This window comes from Ctenopharyngodon idella, chromosome 8, assembly GCF_019924925.1.
Source record: "Ctenopharyngodon idella isolate HZGC_01 chromosome 8, HZGC01, whole genome shotgun sequence".
NCBI lineage: Eukaryota > Metazoa > Chordata > Actinopteri > Cypriniformes > Xenocyprididae > Ctenopharyngodon > Ctenopharyngodon idella.
The window spans coordinates 27,879,057-27,896,715 of record NC_067227.1 but is presented as its reverse complement, the minus strand read 5'-3'; the positions used below and the strand labels follow the sequence as shown (position 1 = coordinate 27,896,715).

At 35.9% G+C, this 17,659-nt stretch overlaps 2 protein-coding genes across 3 annotated transcripts in view; both read left to right on the top strand.

Annotated features, from left to right (window-relative positions):
* LOC127517956 (netrin-G2-like) overlaps nt 1-17,659 on the top strand; it is a 73,485-nt gene that overhangs the window by 51,754 nt on the left and 4,072 nt on the right. The window contains exons 6-7 of the mRNA XM_051904196.1: nt 15,514-15,681; nt 17,252-17,386. Of these exons, the coding sequence (XP_051760156.1) occupies nt 15,514-15,681; nt 17,252-17,386 (303 nt within the window). The remainder of the gene's footprint in view (nt 1-15,513; nt 15,682-17,251; nt 17,387-17,659) is intronic.
* On the top strand, nt 8,633-13,014 carry LOC127517957 (neurofilament heavy polypeptide-like). 2 transcript variants are annotated; one of them, XM_051904197.1, is made up of 3 exons: nt 8,633-10,784; nt 12,040-12,168; nt 12,628-13,014. In XM_051904197.1, the coding sequence occupies exons 1-3, from the start codon at nt 9,626-9,628 to the stop codon at nt 12,714-12,716; spliced, it is 1,377 nt and encodes a 458-aa protein (XP_051760157.1). In that variant the 5' UTR covers nt 8,633-9,625; the 3' UTR covers nt 12,717-13,014. The 2 variants fall into 2 exon arrangements, with proteins under 2 accessions (XP_051760157.1, XP_051760158.1); XM_051904198.1 differs by having other exon boundaries at nt 12,040-13,014.

Genomic DNA, 17,659 nt, shown 5'->3' with positions numbered 1-17,659 from the left:
AATAAGCATGCTAATAAGCAACAGTTAATAGTGAGAATTGGACCCTAAACTAAAGTGTTACCAAAATTTTTAGGCATATTTTTTTGCATTAAATAAATTATATTTATAATCAACATTTCTCACACTTTGTACACCATCTTTGATAAACTGTCACAGTGCATTTTGGCATTGCTTCCTTTGACATACTGCCTTAGAATCTGGCCAAAAGAGTTTTCTTAGAAGGCAGCACAATCATGCTGCTTACCTTTTGGAACAGCAGGAGCGCACGCATGCTGCCTTAAATAGTCAGCTTACTAGATTTTGGAAGAGAGCCATTAATTCACAAGATTGCAAGTCTGTCTTGTCTTTTTTTTTTATCTCTCTCAAACAAACACTATTTCTTTGTCTCTCTCTCTCTCGTTCTAATGTGGTCAGAGAAGGAGAGTGGTCTGAAGTAGATCTGGCCACTCTATGCCTGCTTTTTTGGTTCTGGTCCGGTTCGGTGGCAGATGGCGTGTGGGGGGGGGTGAACGCGAGAAATCGTGCTCCAGCTCTCACGTTAACCCCCCGTGGCCATATGCCTGCCCTCCTGTTACCCGTCGTTCTCTGCTCAGAGCTGCTCGCTGTCTCACACACACACAGGCACACATGCACTCTTTGTCCAGAAAGCATGACTGTACTGTGAGAGGCTAATTCGATTAGTAGCCTGTTAAAAGGCACTGGATAATAATACCTCTCTGGGTGCCTTTACTGATCATTTTGTGTGAATGGACATGCGTGACACGGCATCTTAAAGCTGTCATCGTAAAAGACGCTGAATAAACAGTCAATCTAGCGCATATACAATAGAGTGCACCAATAAAAAAATAGTACAGATGGAGCACAAGAACATGTATAGACATTTGCCACAATAATTAAATGTCTAAATTTTCTTCATTTTGGGGCTTTTCTCAGCAAATACTGGTGTATGAGATTCATTGCGAAACATTTGATATCATACAGTTAATTTGATTGACAACTCTGTTACTTTTTTACTTCTTATCCAGAAACAGTTGTAGACTCCTATTCACTACTGGATACAAGGATGCATTAAATTGATTGAAAGGGTTCACACGAAGAACGATAACTAAAAAGACAACTATAATGTTAACTAGGGTCCACGGCAACAGACAATAAAATTATGTTTCTTATAAATATGTGCTGCAGTTTTGTCATCTGCCACTTTAAAAAAATACCATTTCAAATAAATTCTTTACTTTTGAACTTTCTGTTAATCAAAGATTCCTCAAAAAATGTGTCAGTTTCCAGAAAAATATTAAGCAGCACAACTGTTTTCAACATTAATAATAAGAAATGTTTCTTGAGCAGTAAATCAGCATATTAGAATGATTTCTGAAGGATCATGTGACACTGAAGACTGGAGTAATGATGCTGAAAATTCAGCTTTGCCACCACAGGAATAAATTACATTTTAAAATATATTAAAATAGAAAACTGTTATTTTATAATGTAATAATATTTCACAATATTAGAGTTTTTACTGTATTTTTGATCAAGATTTTTTTATTTTTATTTTACCGACCCCAATCTTTTGAACTGTAAATTGCCTCTGTTATGATTTTCCTACCTCTTTGTTTGTGAAATGAATTGAATGTAACTGAAAACTGAAAATAAGTAAAAACTGTTGCGACATAATGAATAAGCAGGGACATGTAAACGTGGTCGGTCATACAGGTATGTTAAAGGCATAGTTCACCCAAAAACAAAAATTCTGTCATCATTTACTCACCATCATGAAGTTTCAAACCTGTATGACTGTGTGACTTGCTCACTGGTTCTGATGTCAACACCATGACTTTCCATAATTATCCTAATAGAAAGAAGTTTTGCATTACATATTGAGAGTATTATAGAGTACAAAAAATCCTATTTTCCATAATATGTTCCCTTTAACAGTTTATATAAAACAGTTTGTATAATTGCAAAAATGCAACACCTATCTCACAGAACACGAAACTCTGTGTGAATCTCTCACTGAATTATTACCCACAGACTGAGACATAAATTATTTTCATCCACACCACTCAGACACAACACTAAATAAAACATCTATCAGTAATACGGACCATTTTTCATTAGCAAACCATATAAATACAATAAACCCATGGAATTAGGGAACAGTGTCTTCAGCCATGCTTTAATTATGAAACACTAGGGAGGGACGCAACCTTAATAAAACATCAGCATGCCTGAGAGCAGGAAGTATCGGCCTGCTGCGGTGCTCGCTGTGGGCTGCCCACGCTGAATCCCAAAACTCCCATCAGCACCGGCACAGTGTGAGCTGACATGGTCATTCCTCTTCCAGAGGGAAGACACCTGCTCCTATTGAGACAGACAGACGACAGCAAACAAGCTAACATGCATGAGATACCGAATTCCACGTTCCATATTTGACGTACAGTACTGTGAATACTGGCATAGACAGAGATGATTAGCATTGTGCTGGCATTGAGGAGCGCATGTGACTTTAAGTAAGTTTCAACCAAAAACTTTCACATGAGTTCATGCTAAAGTACAGTATGTGCACATATTCAACAGTACTATGGTAAAACAGTGATGTTTGGACTCTACCATGACAACGTGAACTCATAAGTATTCAAACCTAATGTCTGATTTTAACACATGTACATTTTTTATGTCTGGATAAATAGTGAAACACGCAAAGTCATATTAACAGCATCTGAAATGTAAATCATTATACATATGAACAACTCTAGAAATGTTGTGAATACTCACAGTGCATCAAATTTATAGGTAGATTTTTAATAATAAATGAGATTAATTAAGGGTAAGGCTCATTTATATATATTTATATATATACACATTTATTATTAACAATGTTTTAATGTACTGTGTCTGTGAACCTTAATTAAAAACTGTTACATTAATGTAATTGCCGATATTAAACAAATAGAGGTAACACTTTACAATAAGGTTCATTAGTTAAACATTAGTTAGTGTATTAACTAACATGAACTAACCATGAGCACATTTGTTACAGTATTTACTAATCTTCGTTAACATTAGCTAATGAAAATATAGCTGTTAGTTCACAATGCATTAACTAATGTTAACAAAATTTTAATAATGTAGTAGTAAATGTTGTAGTAATTAACATTAACAAAGATTAATAAATGCTGTATAAGTGCAGTTCATTATTAGTTCATGTTAACTAATGTAGTTAACTAATGAACCTTATTGTAAAGTGTTACCAATAAAGAATTTATAGTGATATATCACTATATAACATTCTAAAAACCTAATTATATTTAAGTGTTATTAAAATTGTTTTTTAACATTTAAAGAATGAAACAATTGAAACTGAAACTTTATGATAAAGGAAGAATTATGAAAAGGTAATGTGCAAATGAGCATGCACAATCAAATATCCAATACTGACAGACAATAAATTAGTGTATAAAAATGTATGTGTACACTGACCATGATGGAGATACCTCAGTATTGTTGAAAGTACTTTGAAGTACCATATAATACTATGGTATATAAAATGGCAATCAAACAGTACCATGGTATATGCATCTTGAAACCGTCATTGTATTATGATACATTATCATTGCAGTATATGGACATGATCGACTGATGTCATGGGTAAATCCATACATCATCCAAAGCATGCAAGTCACTCTCTAGTGCTTGTCCTTTTAGTGCTGTGGGCTGCAGTAAAGTGCCTTTAGCAATGCCCTTTATTTGTGGTCAGCGAATAGCTGAGATCATGACTGATTTAGGCTCTGATGGGCAATACTGTCGTGGTATTTGATCCCTACACTGGCGAGCTCATCCTTCTGTCTGCTGACTAGACACGGCCACCTCCAGTGACACATCGACTTCTCCTCCTGCCCCAACAGGCGGCTCAGTGATCCCTGAATCCCTCACCAATACACCAGGTGACACATGCAGAGACTACATTAGCATCTTTGAGCAGTTCTGCTGGTGTATAGATGAAGCCTCGTTTAATGGACGTGCTCTTAGCTCCCTGTTTTGCATGAAAGTCAACATGAAATGCCATTCGTAACCCATTTTAGTTCACAAAATGATGCGATTATCAAGGAAACAGGATATTTAAATGCAGGAGAAAATGTAGGATCAAATTTGGTCGGGAATTAATTGGATTGTGAAAAGTGGACCAGATAAATGTTTGAATTACTTACAATAAGATCTGTATCTTGTATTGGGAAAGTAAATAGGGTTGATTTTCATTTCATGTTGACTTCAAAGTTCCTTTTCGGTGCTGTTTAGTAGTAGATGGACCGTAGTTTTTCTTTTAGATCAAGCATTGCTTGGCTGTGGTGTTTTATGGTGTGTTCACACTTGTAGTTCAGTTCTCTTGGTTCTTTTGGTCCGGAACAAAAAAGAAAATGACCAGTGTTGGGGGTAACACATTACAAGTAACTTGAGTTACGTAATCAGATTACTTTTTCAAGTAACTAGTAAAGTAACACATTACTTTTTCAATTTACAACAAAATATCTAAGTTATTTTTTTCAGATAAGTAACGCAAGTTACTTTTTCACATTGAATGACAGCTCTTCTGTTGCCATGTTGAGAGAAATAAAGTGCAGACGTGCATGATGGTTATTGTAGTTCTAGACTAAATATGAGCATTTACTCTCACTTGCAAGAAAACATCCAATATTCCTCAAAATGAATAAACCTGTACTAGTTAACTATATTAAATTACACAAATATACTTCATGTATGTAATCTTACTTTATTAACCAATGTCTTTGCTGCTGACCTTCAATGATCTAATTCAACCATACTAATAAGCAAAAATTACTTTAGATTATTTTTAGAAATAAGAGTGTTGAACTTCCTTCTGTATCCTATTCTTCTTTAATAACAAACAAGCCCATCCCAGGTGAGAAAAGGTAAATGCAAAAGTAATGAAATGCATTATTTTTCATAAAAAGTAACTAAGTAACACAATTAGTTATTAGGGAATAACGCAATATTGTATCAATATTGTAAAAGTAACTTTCCCCAACACTGAAAATGATACATTTACTCCTAGTAGTGTTCACACTGTCATTTTTAAGACCTAACCTAAAGATACAAAACAAAACAAAAACAGCTTTTATGACGTATATTTTTTGCGACGGAATTTACCGAACATCCAAAACAATGTTGTGTGCTGGGCTAAATGCGTTAATTTAATGTGCGTATATATGAGAACTTATGAAGAGCTTATAAAATGTGCAAAGGAGTCAAAATAGCGGCAGGAATTCCTCCGTCACATGCAAACAAAGATCTACTGCAAGGAGGCGGTGGTTCTGATGCCTGTAGCATTCACACTTATTCTAATGAAGCACACTAACAGAGCAAACTCACCAGAGTTCATTTTAATAGAACCAAACCTGCCAAGTGTGAACACACCCTTAGACAGATTTAGCATTGTGGTTGAATATATATATAATAATGTATGATAATAAAATCAGCAATAGCATCTGAAAACAATAATCATTGTAATCATCATCAAAAGTTTATTCTAATACAATAAAACAAAAACTGAGTGATTAAAAACTTTAAAATTATACAACCGAATGTAGCTAGATGTACACTACATCACCCACTTGTATTTTTTATAGGCTTTGTATTCTTTTGCATAAGTACAAGTATGTTTTCCGAAGCTAAAATTAAAAATAGAGGTGTTAACAGTAGGAGGTATCTGGCCCTCTTCACTTACTCTCTCGGCTCTCAACTCAACACTGTAATTTTACTGTCCCAAGTGCTACTTGTGACAAGCTTTCTGCCCACAATGCCAGCTGCTACCATCTCGAGCCAGACAGACACCTCGTCTTTAACCACGATGCCATCTCCGTCTAGTCCAACACTCACAGTCCTACCCACGACACCTGACCAGCCAGGTAAGAGAACATCGTGTCACAATCACAATTTGTTGACAAGTTTGCACAAGACAATAATACATAAAGAAACTTTTTTTCTCTAAATGTCTTCCAGTATTCAAGTTTTGATTTTTAAAGAGTAAATCCATTAGAACTATGTTCTCAAAGACATTTTAACCTTGAAATGAGCTATAATATATGCAAGCATGTGTCTATCTATTTAGGTTAGACATTCTTCATTTATTCTGTCTCACTTGTGTTAATAATTGAGAGGTGAAATATTCAACAGGGAGCATGTTTAAAGCCATACTTTCAGTTTTGTTCTTTTGCCCTCCTGGTTGTGAGAATGCATACATTACAGTTATTCTATTAGAAGGCGCTTTGAATCTTTACACGCTTTCAAAAAGCCTAGAACATTTAAAATTGTGTGACATTATTTTATGCTATAGGTATGGGTAGGATGATTAAAATCTGGCACCTGGTAAAACAAACAAACAACAACAAAAACACTTCTGTACACAAAGCATTTTAGATAATTTCTCTAAATTCTTGACCCAACAATGCAAGTGTGGTGTTTGAAACACCTTTAGTAGTTTATATGAGTCAAAATGTAATCTAAGATTTGAGATCTAAAACAATTCACTAAACAGTTTCAGCTCTAAACTTGCATATCATCACTATGAGCAACAGAAAAATAGTGCAGCATCTTTAAGGAGAATTGCACTGTAAAAACTTTTAACTACTAAAAGGGGTACTAAAGCAACACAGACAGCGTAGGCAAATAAACAATGGCAATAGCAAGTGACCTTCATTCTTAGTTAATTCCCCACAGTTTGTATGGCTCTCCCTTACCTCACAGGGGACCTTGAGGAAAGCAGTGCATGCAGGGAGCACTCCAAAGTAATTTCAGTCTGACTGATGGCTGTAATGGTGCACTATATTCTGATCTGAGGTAGAGCAGAGCGTGGAGATTAAATGTGATTACTACTGTGATTACTAAATCGTTCATTAATATATATATGGGAAAAGGTGCCATGTAACATACCATGTGGTGGCTATGCGTCTTCTCAAATCGAGCGTTGAAGTCAGCAGGGCAGGTGGAGGCTTGCTTACTTGTAGCTTACTTGTAGCTTACAAGCTGTTGCCAATTTAAACTGGCTTTCAGCTGTAAAAAAAAAACAACAACAACTGACAATGAAATATTACAGCCTTAAAAAAATGTTCAGCTGCAGTCTGTAATCAATTTTTGAGCAAGTACATAACCAGCCAGTGTTCAAAATTATCTCCTTACCTTAGCTCGATTCACAACGATAAGCTTGTAATATTGTTTTATAATTCGGGTGGTACTGGTGGGTTTTCGCAGGTAATTTGAGCATGCAGTTGTTCGTTTTTGCGTCATTAAGTCACGTCTGTAAACAGAAAGGAAGGAGTCCCAGCTATTAGCTACAGTATATCATGTGAGGATGCTGCTTGTAGTGGATCATTTATAGCCTTTTCTCACAGCTGCTGGAATAATTAAACTTATCATTTTGATGGTGGATTATAATCCAGAAAGATCCAAATGACAATCATCAGTGACAACTGGAGATTCACCCGTAGTCAAAAGCAAAAGACGTCGGGCTGCGGAGTGGCTACAGAAATTGAAATTACAGGTAACGCTAATACACACTAAATACACATAGTCACGCAATGCTAATGTTGTTAACTAACAATTTGAGAACAAAGTATAACAGTAATAATAATAATTTGGACGGTTTGGCATGATTCGAGCTAAGTGGTCGTTAGATTTAATCACCATTGGCAGCGCAATTTATTGTAGGCCTAATGCTTTTTTCCTCAGTTTGGTCAGAACAAAAGTGACACACATGTTACTTACTTGTTCAGATGACATTTTCTGGTGAAAATTCTTATTTAGGTCATACTTCCAAGACGTAGAATCTGTGTTTCCGAAGTACAGTATCCACACCGATGTGGTGACTGACACCAAAGATTCATCCGCATGGAGTCGTGCCGACGCACAACACACGTAACGCTAATAATTCTGCATATAACTGCAATTGCAGGTTTCAAACAGAGATGGCGACAAAGAGGCAAAGCTTCCAGACTGCAGCTTTAATACAAATAAATCTAATTGTCAGCATATGTCAATTACCACTGAAAGTTGTTTAGACTTTTTCCATAATTTTTTTTTCCTTTACACAATTTACAACCACCTACAATACAAGAAAATACATATTAAAATACACAATTTTAAAAGCCAGAATACTTAATACCTGGTACTTTATATAAGCCTCATATTTCTTTAAAAAAAAGTTTATTTTTGGTTACACTTTATTTGTAACACTTTATTTTAGTGTCCTTGTTACACATGTTACATGTAATAACTGTAGTAATAACTATAAATTATGCATAATTACATCCAATTAACCCTAAAGCAAACCACAATCCTAACCCTAACACTATAGTAAGTATATGTAGTTAATTATTAGTTCACAGTACTTAAATGCGTAATTACACTGTAACACAGACACCTTAAAATAAAGTGTAACACTTTATCTTAAGGTGATATAGTTACTTTGTATTTACTCAAATAAGTACTGAGTAATATTAATTAACAACATGTACTTACTATAGAGTTATGGTTAGGGTTTGGTTTAGGGTTAGTTACTTGTAATTATGCATAATTTACTGTTATTACTAACAGTAGTAAATACATGTAGTAACGTGTGACTTCGTCACCTTAAAATAAAGTGTTACCTTATTTATTAACAATTATTTTCTGTGAAAACTAATATATTTATTGCAATGTGTATATGCTTATTTACTGCATTTAAAGCAGTAAGCTTTGCTTACCAAGCAGGTTGATTTTCCAATCGGATGTGCTAAACAGCAGGTGTTCAGTTTTGTTGACTGAGAAAAATTTGTGACATTTTTTATTTTTTTTGCTTTCTTTGTATAATCAAAACAAAATGCCACCACCTCACCTATCCCACCATTTCTGCCTCTCGCACCAGGTGTGTGTAGCGTCCGCCTTTCCAACCTAATGGCGCTGAAGCTGTAACTATGAAAATGGCAAGCCCAGCCTCAGGAGATAAATCATTAAATACTCTGTTATTGTGAAACACAATCACTTTCGAGAGCACATGGCGTGGCGGTCGAGGCACAGCTGAAGTCCGGAGCTCAATTCTTTCAGATCTATTTTTGAATAGCGATTGAATGAACAGATGCTAAATATTTTATAAGAGAAAAGAGACCAGGTCATGGTAAGGAAGACCAAAAAGGGGCCAATTTATTGAACTTATGGAGAGAGAGATAGATACATGAAACCATAACAGGAAAGCGCAACGAGTCCTGTCCTTGAAGAGTTGGACGGGGGCACGAGCAGGGGGAAGTGATTCTATCAGGGCTTGTGTATCTCGTTTCTGCTGAACTGGAAATGGTGAAAGGTTGAATCGCTGCAATAACATCTATTATGTACAGTATGTAAGCCCAAAGGGCAGCAATGGCATCCGTAGGCATCTTTACTGCTTTTGACAGGACAGTTTAGATATCTGACTCTTTATGCTCTGTACACAATTACAGTTTCCGCTGCACCAGATGTGATACCCGATGCGGCCACAGCAACCGACACCGTCACTGCAACAACTGGCTTTGTTACTGTTTTTCCTGAGGTTACTGATGCATTTGCCTCATCCTCTGATGGCATTGCAACAACACTTTATATGGTCACCCAAGCAATATCTTCTGCAACCATGGCAACAACACCTTCTGCAACCATGGCAACTTTTGAAACAACATCTTCAGCATCAGCTAGCACCATTCAACTGCCAACCTCTCTTGCACCTGTTTCTGATGTATCTTCAGTGGAAACGAATGAAGTGGTTACAGCAAATACCTTGGATAAAAGTGCCGTTGTGTCCTCAACAGATGCAGCAATGAAGACAGTTGATGCACTCCCTCCAGGCATTGATTTGATCGTCCCAGCAACTCCTGCATCAGATGTTGATGCTCCTGCCACTGATGTTATTGCTTCATCTCCTGATATGGATGCTCCATCAATAGTTATGGTTGAACCAGAGTTTGGTTCCATTGGCCCTGCAACTGACAAAGACGCTCCTGCGACTGTTGTGGTGGCTCCTGCATCTGATAAGGTTGCAGAACCTACCGATGTGTCAGATGAAATCAAACCAGCTCCTGAAGGTCCAGGTGATGGAATTGAAGTTGTCACGACAGTTGCAGAAAAAGTCCCACCTACAACTGCCAAACCTCTTCTGACAAGTGACCCTTTGCAAGCTCCAGTCCCTGATGATCCTCCTCAACCTGATGCTGAGACTGACAGTAAACCTTCATCCAAAGATGCAAAGAACAATGAAGCTCCTCTCATTGAGACCAATGAGGAAAAAACAGCAACAAACCTGGGGAAGAAAGATAAAGATGCTCCTGAGAGTAAACCACCATCTAAAGTAGGAGAAAACAGTGAGGTTCCTCCTAGTAAGACCAAGGAGGAAAAAACAGAAACAAATTTGGAGAAGAAAGATAAAGATGCTCCTGAGAGTAAACCACCATCTGAAGTAAGAGAAAACAGTGAGGTTCCTCTCATTAAGAACAAGGAGGAAAAAACAGAAACAAATTTGGAGAAGAAAGATAAAGATGCTCCTGAGAGTAAACCACCATCCAAAGTAGGAGAAAACAGTGAGGTTCCTCTTAGTGAGACCAAGGAGGAAAAAACAGAAACAAATTTGGAGGAGAAAGATAAAGATGCTCCTGACAGTAAACCTCCATCTGAAGTAAGAGAAAACAGTGAGGTTCCTCTCACTGAGAATAAGGAGGAGAAAACAGCAACAAACCTAGAGAAGAAAGATAAAGATGCAGAAGCCCCAGGTACCCACAGCAATTTTGACATCTGAAGTACATATTTCCTGCTAAAGTGCAAATTACACAATGATACACTTTTAAATGAGTTTCAAAAGGTAATTTTTGAGGCGCAGTCTGTTGAACTCTGTGCCACATAACCCAAATTGCCTTCAGAACAGCAAGCCAAAGGCCTAACTCTCTTAAAAGAATAATAAATGAAAATTCTGTCATCATTTACTCACCTTCATGTTGTTCAAAACTTCTGTGGAGCACAAAAGGTGATGTTACTCACCATTCTCTTTCAATATATGAAAAAAAAAAAAAAAGATTTTTTATTTTGGAATATTCTATATATATATAAAAAAAGAATTCCTTTTCCTGAGAAGAAAGGAAGTCATATGAGTTCCGAATGACAAGAGGATGAGTAAATGATGATAGAATTGTCATTTCGGTTGAACTACTGTATCCCTCAAAAGACTTTTTAAACAAAACACTGAAGTGTTATATATCTAGAGTAATAAATAATGACAGTATTTGTTTTGTCGATACTGATCCTGACAGAAAGTGCTCAGGCAGGCTGTTGTTGCCATGGTAATTCAACTTCTCTTTTTGGCGTCAAGTATGCGCTCTGTCAAACTTGTTTTGAACTTTTGGTTTCTGAAACGTTTGAATAGTTTAGCATACGCTACCATTCAAAAGTTTGGGGTCGGTAAGAATTTTTTGTTTTTAAAAAGTGCACCAAGGCTGTGTTTATTACAAAAATACAGAAATAACAGTAATATTGTGAAATATTATTACAATTTAAAAAAACTGTTTTATATTTTACTATATTTTAAAATGTATTTTATTCCTGTGATGGCAAAATATTAATATTTTTAAATATTTTAAATGATGGATTACTTAATATTTTTGTGAAGAAAAAAAAAATGATTTTTTTCCAGGATTCTTTAATGAATAAAATGTTTAAATTTATTTGACATAAAAAAATCTTTTGTGAAAGTGTTTACTGTCACTTTTCAATTTAATGCGTACCTGCTGAATAAAAGTATTAACTTAAAAAAAAAGAAAAAAGATCTTACTGACCGCAAACTTTTAAAGACACCTCACAACCTTTAGTCTGAAACAAAATCAAAATCTACTTTAAATATTCAAACACTATGTCTGCATAAAACAAATCATGTATGGTTACCGAATTTAAACAATGAATAAAAATGAACTGGAAAATGATAACACGTGACGACTCTTCTTCTTCAAATACTCATGATTTCTCCGGTGTAAACAGTATCTGCAGACATCGAGAGGAACAACGAGGCTGGGAAAACCGAAAAGAGCAGGGAAGCCAAAGAGGAAAAGAAAGAGAAGGAAAAAAAGAAAGAAAAAGATTATGAAAAGAAAGACTATGAGAAGAAAGGTATACAGCATTTGTAGTTGAGTGTGTGTATTGTGTGTAGCTTGACTATAGAAATGAAACAAACAGATATTGCACTCATCTGACACAAAATGTAACTATGACTGCGGTCTGAAAATGCATTTCTGCTTGACTGCATGGTACCTTCCAGTAATGCTGCTGTGGATGAGATGGAGTATCTGTTAGTGAAGAACATTTACAGCTTGTAGTGTATTGATTGGTTTAGCAGCCATTAGATCCACAGAAAGAAACTCTAAACCCTAGTTCTCTCTAGTTTTAGGCTGTTTTGTTTACATTATCAGCTTTCTTAAATAACAGTAGCATCATTTCAGTGTGTCTGGTTTCATATTTTTGGCCCTTACGGTGAACCTTTCCACATTGTTGAGTGATTTGTGCCAATAGTGCAGCAGTATTAGCTAACAAATATCCAACAAAAAGCTTAATGTTGCTTTTATTCCAAAGTTGTTGCAAGGATTTTAATCCCCGGGGGGCCAAAAACGCAGTTGTCAAGGATAGCGTACATCAGATTTCAAGGTAAGGCAATGCTTTAAATCAAGACAGAAAAAAGACGTTATATTTTCAGGGTTTCAATGACATTTTACGTGAATGATGTATTTATATGCATTAGCACTCCTGTAGGCAATGCTTATCGAAGGATGATTCAGTTTTGATTTCTGTTTTCCAGAATGTGGACAGACACTAATATGGAAACTGTGGAAAAATTGCTGCCTAAATGTTATTCATTTCCTCTCTTCCATGTCGCTCTTTCTTGTCTCTCTCCTTTCTTTGTGCTCACATGTTTTGTTTTTTGCTTTGTCTCATAAGGTAAGCCGCTCATGATGTATTGTGTTTGCTAGAAAACAGAAGGATCTCCCCGAGGCTGTATAATCAAAAGCGTCCTCTTCTAGAAACTAGCTACTTTGCATTTTCACTCTTCGAGTGTTAGACAGCTGTCTGCTGAAGATGCAAGATCGTTTGTGAAACATCGCTCCATCCCTTCACCAATCTGGGGAGTAATTGAGCATTTATATTTAATTAGCTGCTCTTGCCCCCCATCCCACTGCTTAGCTGACTGTGAGACAGCAGGACCCCACGTCGCCAGCATCTTTAAAACATCATATCAATTATTCAAAGACCCAAGTGTTTAAACAGCAAAGAATTGAAAAAGAACAGCTTCTCAAACGCAACTGTAACTGTAGCTCATTATCAGTGTTTATTAATGTCCACTTAAACAGGTGGATTTATTTACTCAGACTAATAACTATAACTTCCTACTATTTAGTCAGTCGGTGTGGATGTCTAAACTATGGAAGCTTGTTTCCGCCATGAAATAAAAATTAAAAAAGGTAATTGCGACTTTTTATCTCACAATTCTGAATTTTTTTTTCACAGTTGTGAGTTTATATCTCATAATTCTGACTTTTTTCTCAGAATTGCGAGATATAAACTCACAACAACGAGTTATAAAGTCAGAATTGTGTGATAAACTCACAATTGCGAGTTATAAAGTCAGAATTGTGAGTTATATAGCCAGAATTGCGTGATATAAACTTGCAATTGCAAGAAAAAAAGTCAGAATTCTGACTTTATATCACGCAATTCTGACTTTATATCACGCAATTCTGACTTTATATCTCAGAATTTTTCTCAGAATTGTGAGATATAAGCTCGCAATAATGTCCAATTGTGAGGGAAAAGACTGATGTTTTTTCTCAGAATTGTAAGTTTTTATCATGCAGTTCTGACTTTTTTCTCAATTGCAAGATATAAGAAAAGTCAATGCAAATTTATATCACAATTCTGACTTTATAAGACGCAATTGTGAGTTTATATCATGCAATTCTGGCTTTATTACTCGCAATTGTGAGTTTATATCGCAATTCTGAGAAAAAAGTCAGAATTATGAGTTATAATGTCAGAATTGCGTCATAAAAATTTGTGACGCAATTCTGACTTTATAATATCGCAAATCTCACAATCCTGAGAAAAAAAGTCAGAATTGTGAGATAAGAAGTCACAATTACCTTTTTCATTTTTTTTATTTAGTGGCGGAAACAAGCTTCCATACTAAACTACTGTGTTATGTAAAAACACCCCAAAAATCTTTAAAATTGAATCTACTGAGAAACAAATTCAGATTTTACTAAATATCTGAATATTCAGCCTCACCAACAGGTAATAAGTGACTAGTTAAGCTAGATTCTAATTACAGTTAATAGACCTAGAGAAGAACTATTTACTACTTGGTTAACTTAAAATTACATGATGAAACTGGAAAGGTGCCACATTATATATTTTAAAATACTTATAAATTAATTAAAATAAAATAGTTTAGAATAAACAAATAATTATAGTTGTACAGCAAATAGCAGTGCATAAACAGAAATGGAAAAATAAAAATGAGACTATAAGGAAAGCAGTCTAGGCTACAATGAGTACTGCCCATTTTTGATCCACAGTTGACCCTTCACTAAGCTCCGCCCACCTTGGTGGTTTACTGTTGCTGACTCAGACAAGCTTTACAGTACGTCTCATAGGAATGAACTGGAGATTTCCATGAGCAGTGTAATTTTCAGTATAATTAGTTCACATAGCGTAAAAAAACAAAAACAAACATTGGATATTATTCCTAAGTGGGCTGGAATGAATTATGGCACAGCAAAACATTTTTATTTTCCGTTTTGTTTAAAGAAGTTGTTAAATTACACAATAACACTTTATAGTCATAGTCAAAGCTGAAAAGAGTGAATCAGAATTGAGGCAAATGCTTGTAACAGTCAAATAAAACAAGAAAAGCCTTATTTAGGAGTGATTACAAGTGATAAGATTAGCATAAGTGAACACAACTGTTCCTAACGTTTCTACAATGTACTGTGAAAATGTCAACTTTTTATAGTATATCAATATGTCAATTAAATACCTTCAAGCAAATGCAACATACATGTTCCGTTGGGAATTAGAGTGACGGTTTAATCAGCTCGTACTTCTGTAAATATCAGTTAAATTGTGTGTACACAACTGTCCAAAAACATCTTCCATAGACTTACATTACATAAGAGCAATAGCTTCTCTGATTATATAGCAGCAGTTGTTAAGGTAGGATTAGTCTGTAATGTTTTAAGTAGGGCTTTGTGAAGGGTCAACTAGTTAATAGAGCTGTAATCTAATTAACATTATTTTTTAGGTTGCGTTAAATAAGTGTCTAGCTGAATAGACCTAGTTTATGGTCTCCTTAGCATCTACACATCACTCATGCCCATGCCCTCTCATCCATGAGTTTCTGGTGTCTTTTCCTCTCCCTCGTTCCCTGATCCACAGACTAACACCTATCTACTCTTTCTCCATCAGACTGCGAGTGCAATGGTCACTCAAATCGCTGCAGTTACATTGATTTCATCAACATTGTGACTTGTGTGAGCTGCAAACACAACACTAGAGGGCAGAACTGTCAGCACTGCCGCCTCGGATACTTCCGGAATGCTTCCGCCGAGCTGGACGATGAGAATGTTTGCATAGGTCAGTCAGATATCACTCCACGCCAACCCGTTTCACTGTTTCCCCTGATGCCCTCACACCACTCTGAACAGAAATTGTCCTTTCTGGCCAAATGATATTATGGAAAGGTTGAGAAATCTTTCCTCATGTCCATACGGTCCAACATTTGGTCTGCCACCACCTTGCCATACATGTGACAATTTCTGATCTACTGAAGTCCAACAGAAGTATAGATTTAAATATAGTAATATCATGCAGACCACCCCTCTCATTCATCTTACAGCCTTTACTATAGAGACACAAGAAATCTTTTCCCAGACTCCTGTCTTAATTTTACTGAAGATCTAGGAAACTAAACAACTTGCATTTTCAACCTTTCAGCTTAAATCTATATCAATATCTGTAGACTTATGCTATGAGAAAGAAAAAATGGTATGCTTTTGTGCAGAATCTGTTTTTAAAAGTCAACACAAAATGCCATTTGCAACCAATTTTACTTCGGTAATGCAAAATTTCCAAGTAAAACTGGATGTTTAACAAGAAAAAAAAATGTAAGATGGGAATTGATTGCTTTTTGAAAAGTGTGTGTTACATGGTAAAACTGAAAAGAGTGATTTGAGATGTCAGATGAGAAGTAAATACATTTCACGGGCGTCAAAAAGTTATTACATTTTGAAAAAACAGTTTTTCATTCACTATAAGACAAGGAATGTATATTAAAAAGTAAATACGATGAATTTCATGTTGACTTTAAATGGGGGGAAGGTGGAATACAATCAGAAATCCTAAGATTAATCATTTTTTCTTTTAGTTTTTATTAAAACTGCTCCAAGAGCTGCTCAAGCAATCTGTCAGAACACTCTCATAATGATACAGTGACCTCTACTGGAAAAACACAGCCACATAAATCACTGCGCTATGACTGACAGGTGCCCAGAGGGACAAATTATACCCTTGTGAATACATAGAGCAAACCCTGCTTATGTGACTGATGAACAACCACTGATCACATAAAACTGACATCTGACAAACTGACAACTCGCAAACATAGAAGTACATTTCTCCTGCAAACACATGAATATATGCCTTCAGGCTGTGCTATATTTCCTTTAGGCAAAATGTTGTAACCTTTGAAACACTGCACATAAAGATTTATTTTATATTAAAGGGTCATACCATACATTTTTTTCTCACAGGTCCAGTAATAATGTGAATAAATTAGCTATTTATGACCATTTACCACATACTTTTGTGACCTTAGAATTAAACAGGCCATTTTTGATGCTGTACTTTTAAAACTTTAATGTAAACACTCTCTTTCATGTGAAATTAGACCTTTTTTTTTTTACTTAAAAAGCTGTAGGTTTGCTGTCGAGTACAATATAATTTTACTGCCCCACCAGGAACATTGTTAAAAATATATGAATATGAATCAAGCCATTTTTTAATTGTAAGTCCTGAAAAAAATGTTTGTTTCAATGAAATCTGAAAAAGAAAGAATCCCTTTAAACTAAACCATAGCCTTCCTTTTCAGGGTTTCAGCACAAATAATCTACAATTGGTGAATAATGAGTATATTTTCCATACACAGAGTGTAACTGTAATCAGCTGGGCTCCTTTCACGCCCGTTGCAATGACACCGGCTTCTGCCAGTGTCGTGAGGGCACCACGGGCCAGAAGTGTGAGGACTGTCTCCCTGGATATACCTGGAAGCAAGGCTGCGTGCGTAAGTCACACTTCTTGTATTGTCTCTACACAAAGGCATTAAACAGGCTTAGTCATTAAAGACACGTTCTGTGATGGATGATACCACTCGTACAACAAATAAAGTGTTGTGAACGAACAACATATGGGTGTCATTTCTGTCAAACATATGAGCAACATTGTTGTTACTCACAGAGGTCTTTGCTGTTGTACTACCAATAACAGCTTGCTTGTTACAGCAATTGTGGATTACAGATACTTGTGGGTGGGGTGACACTGTGGGTAAAGCAGTGAG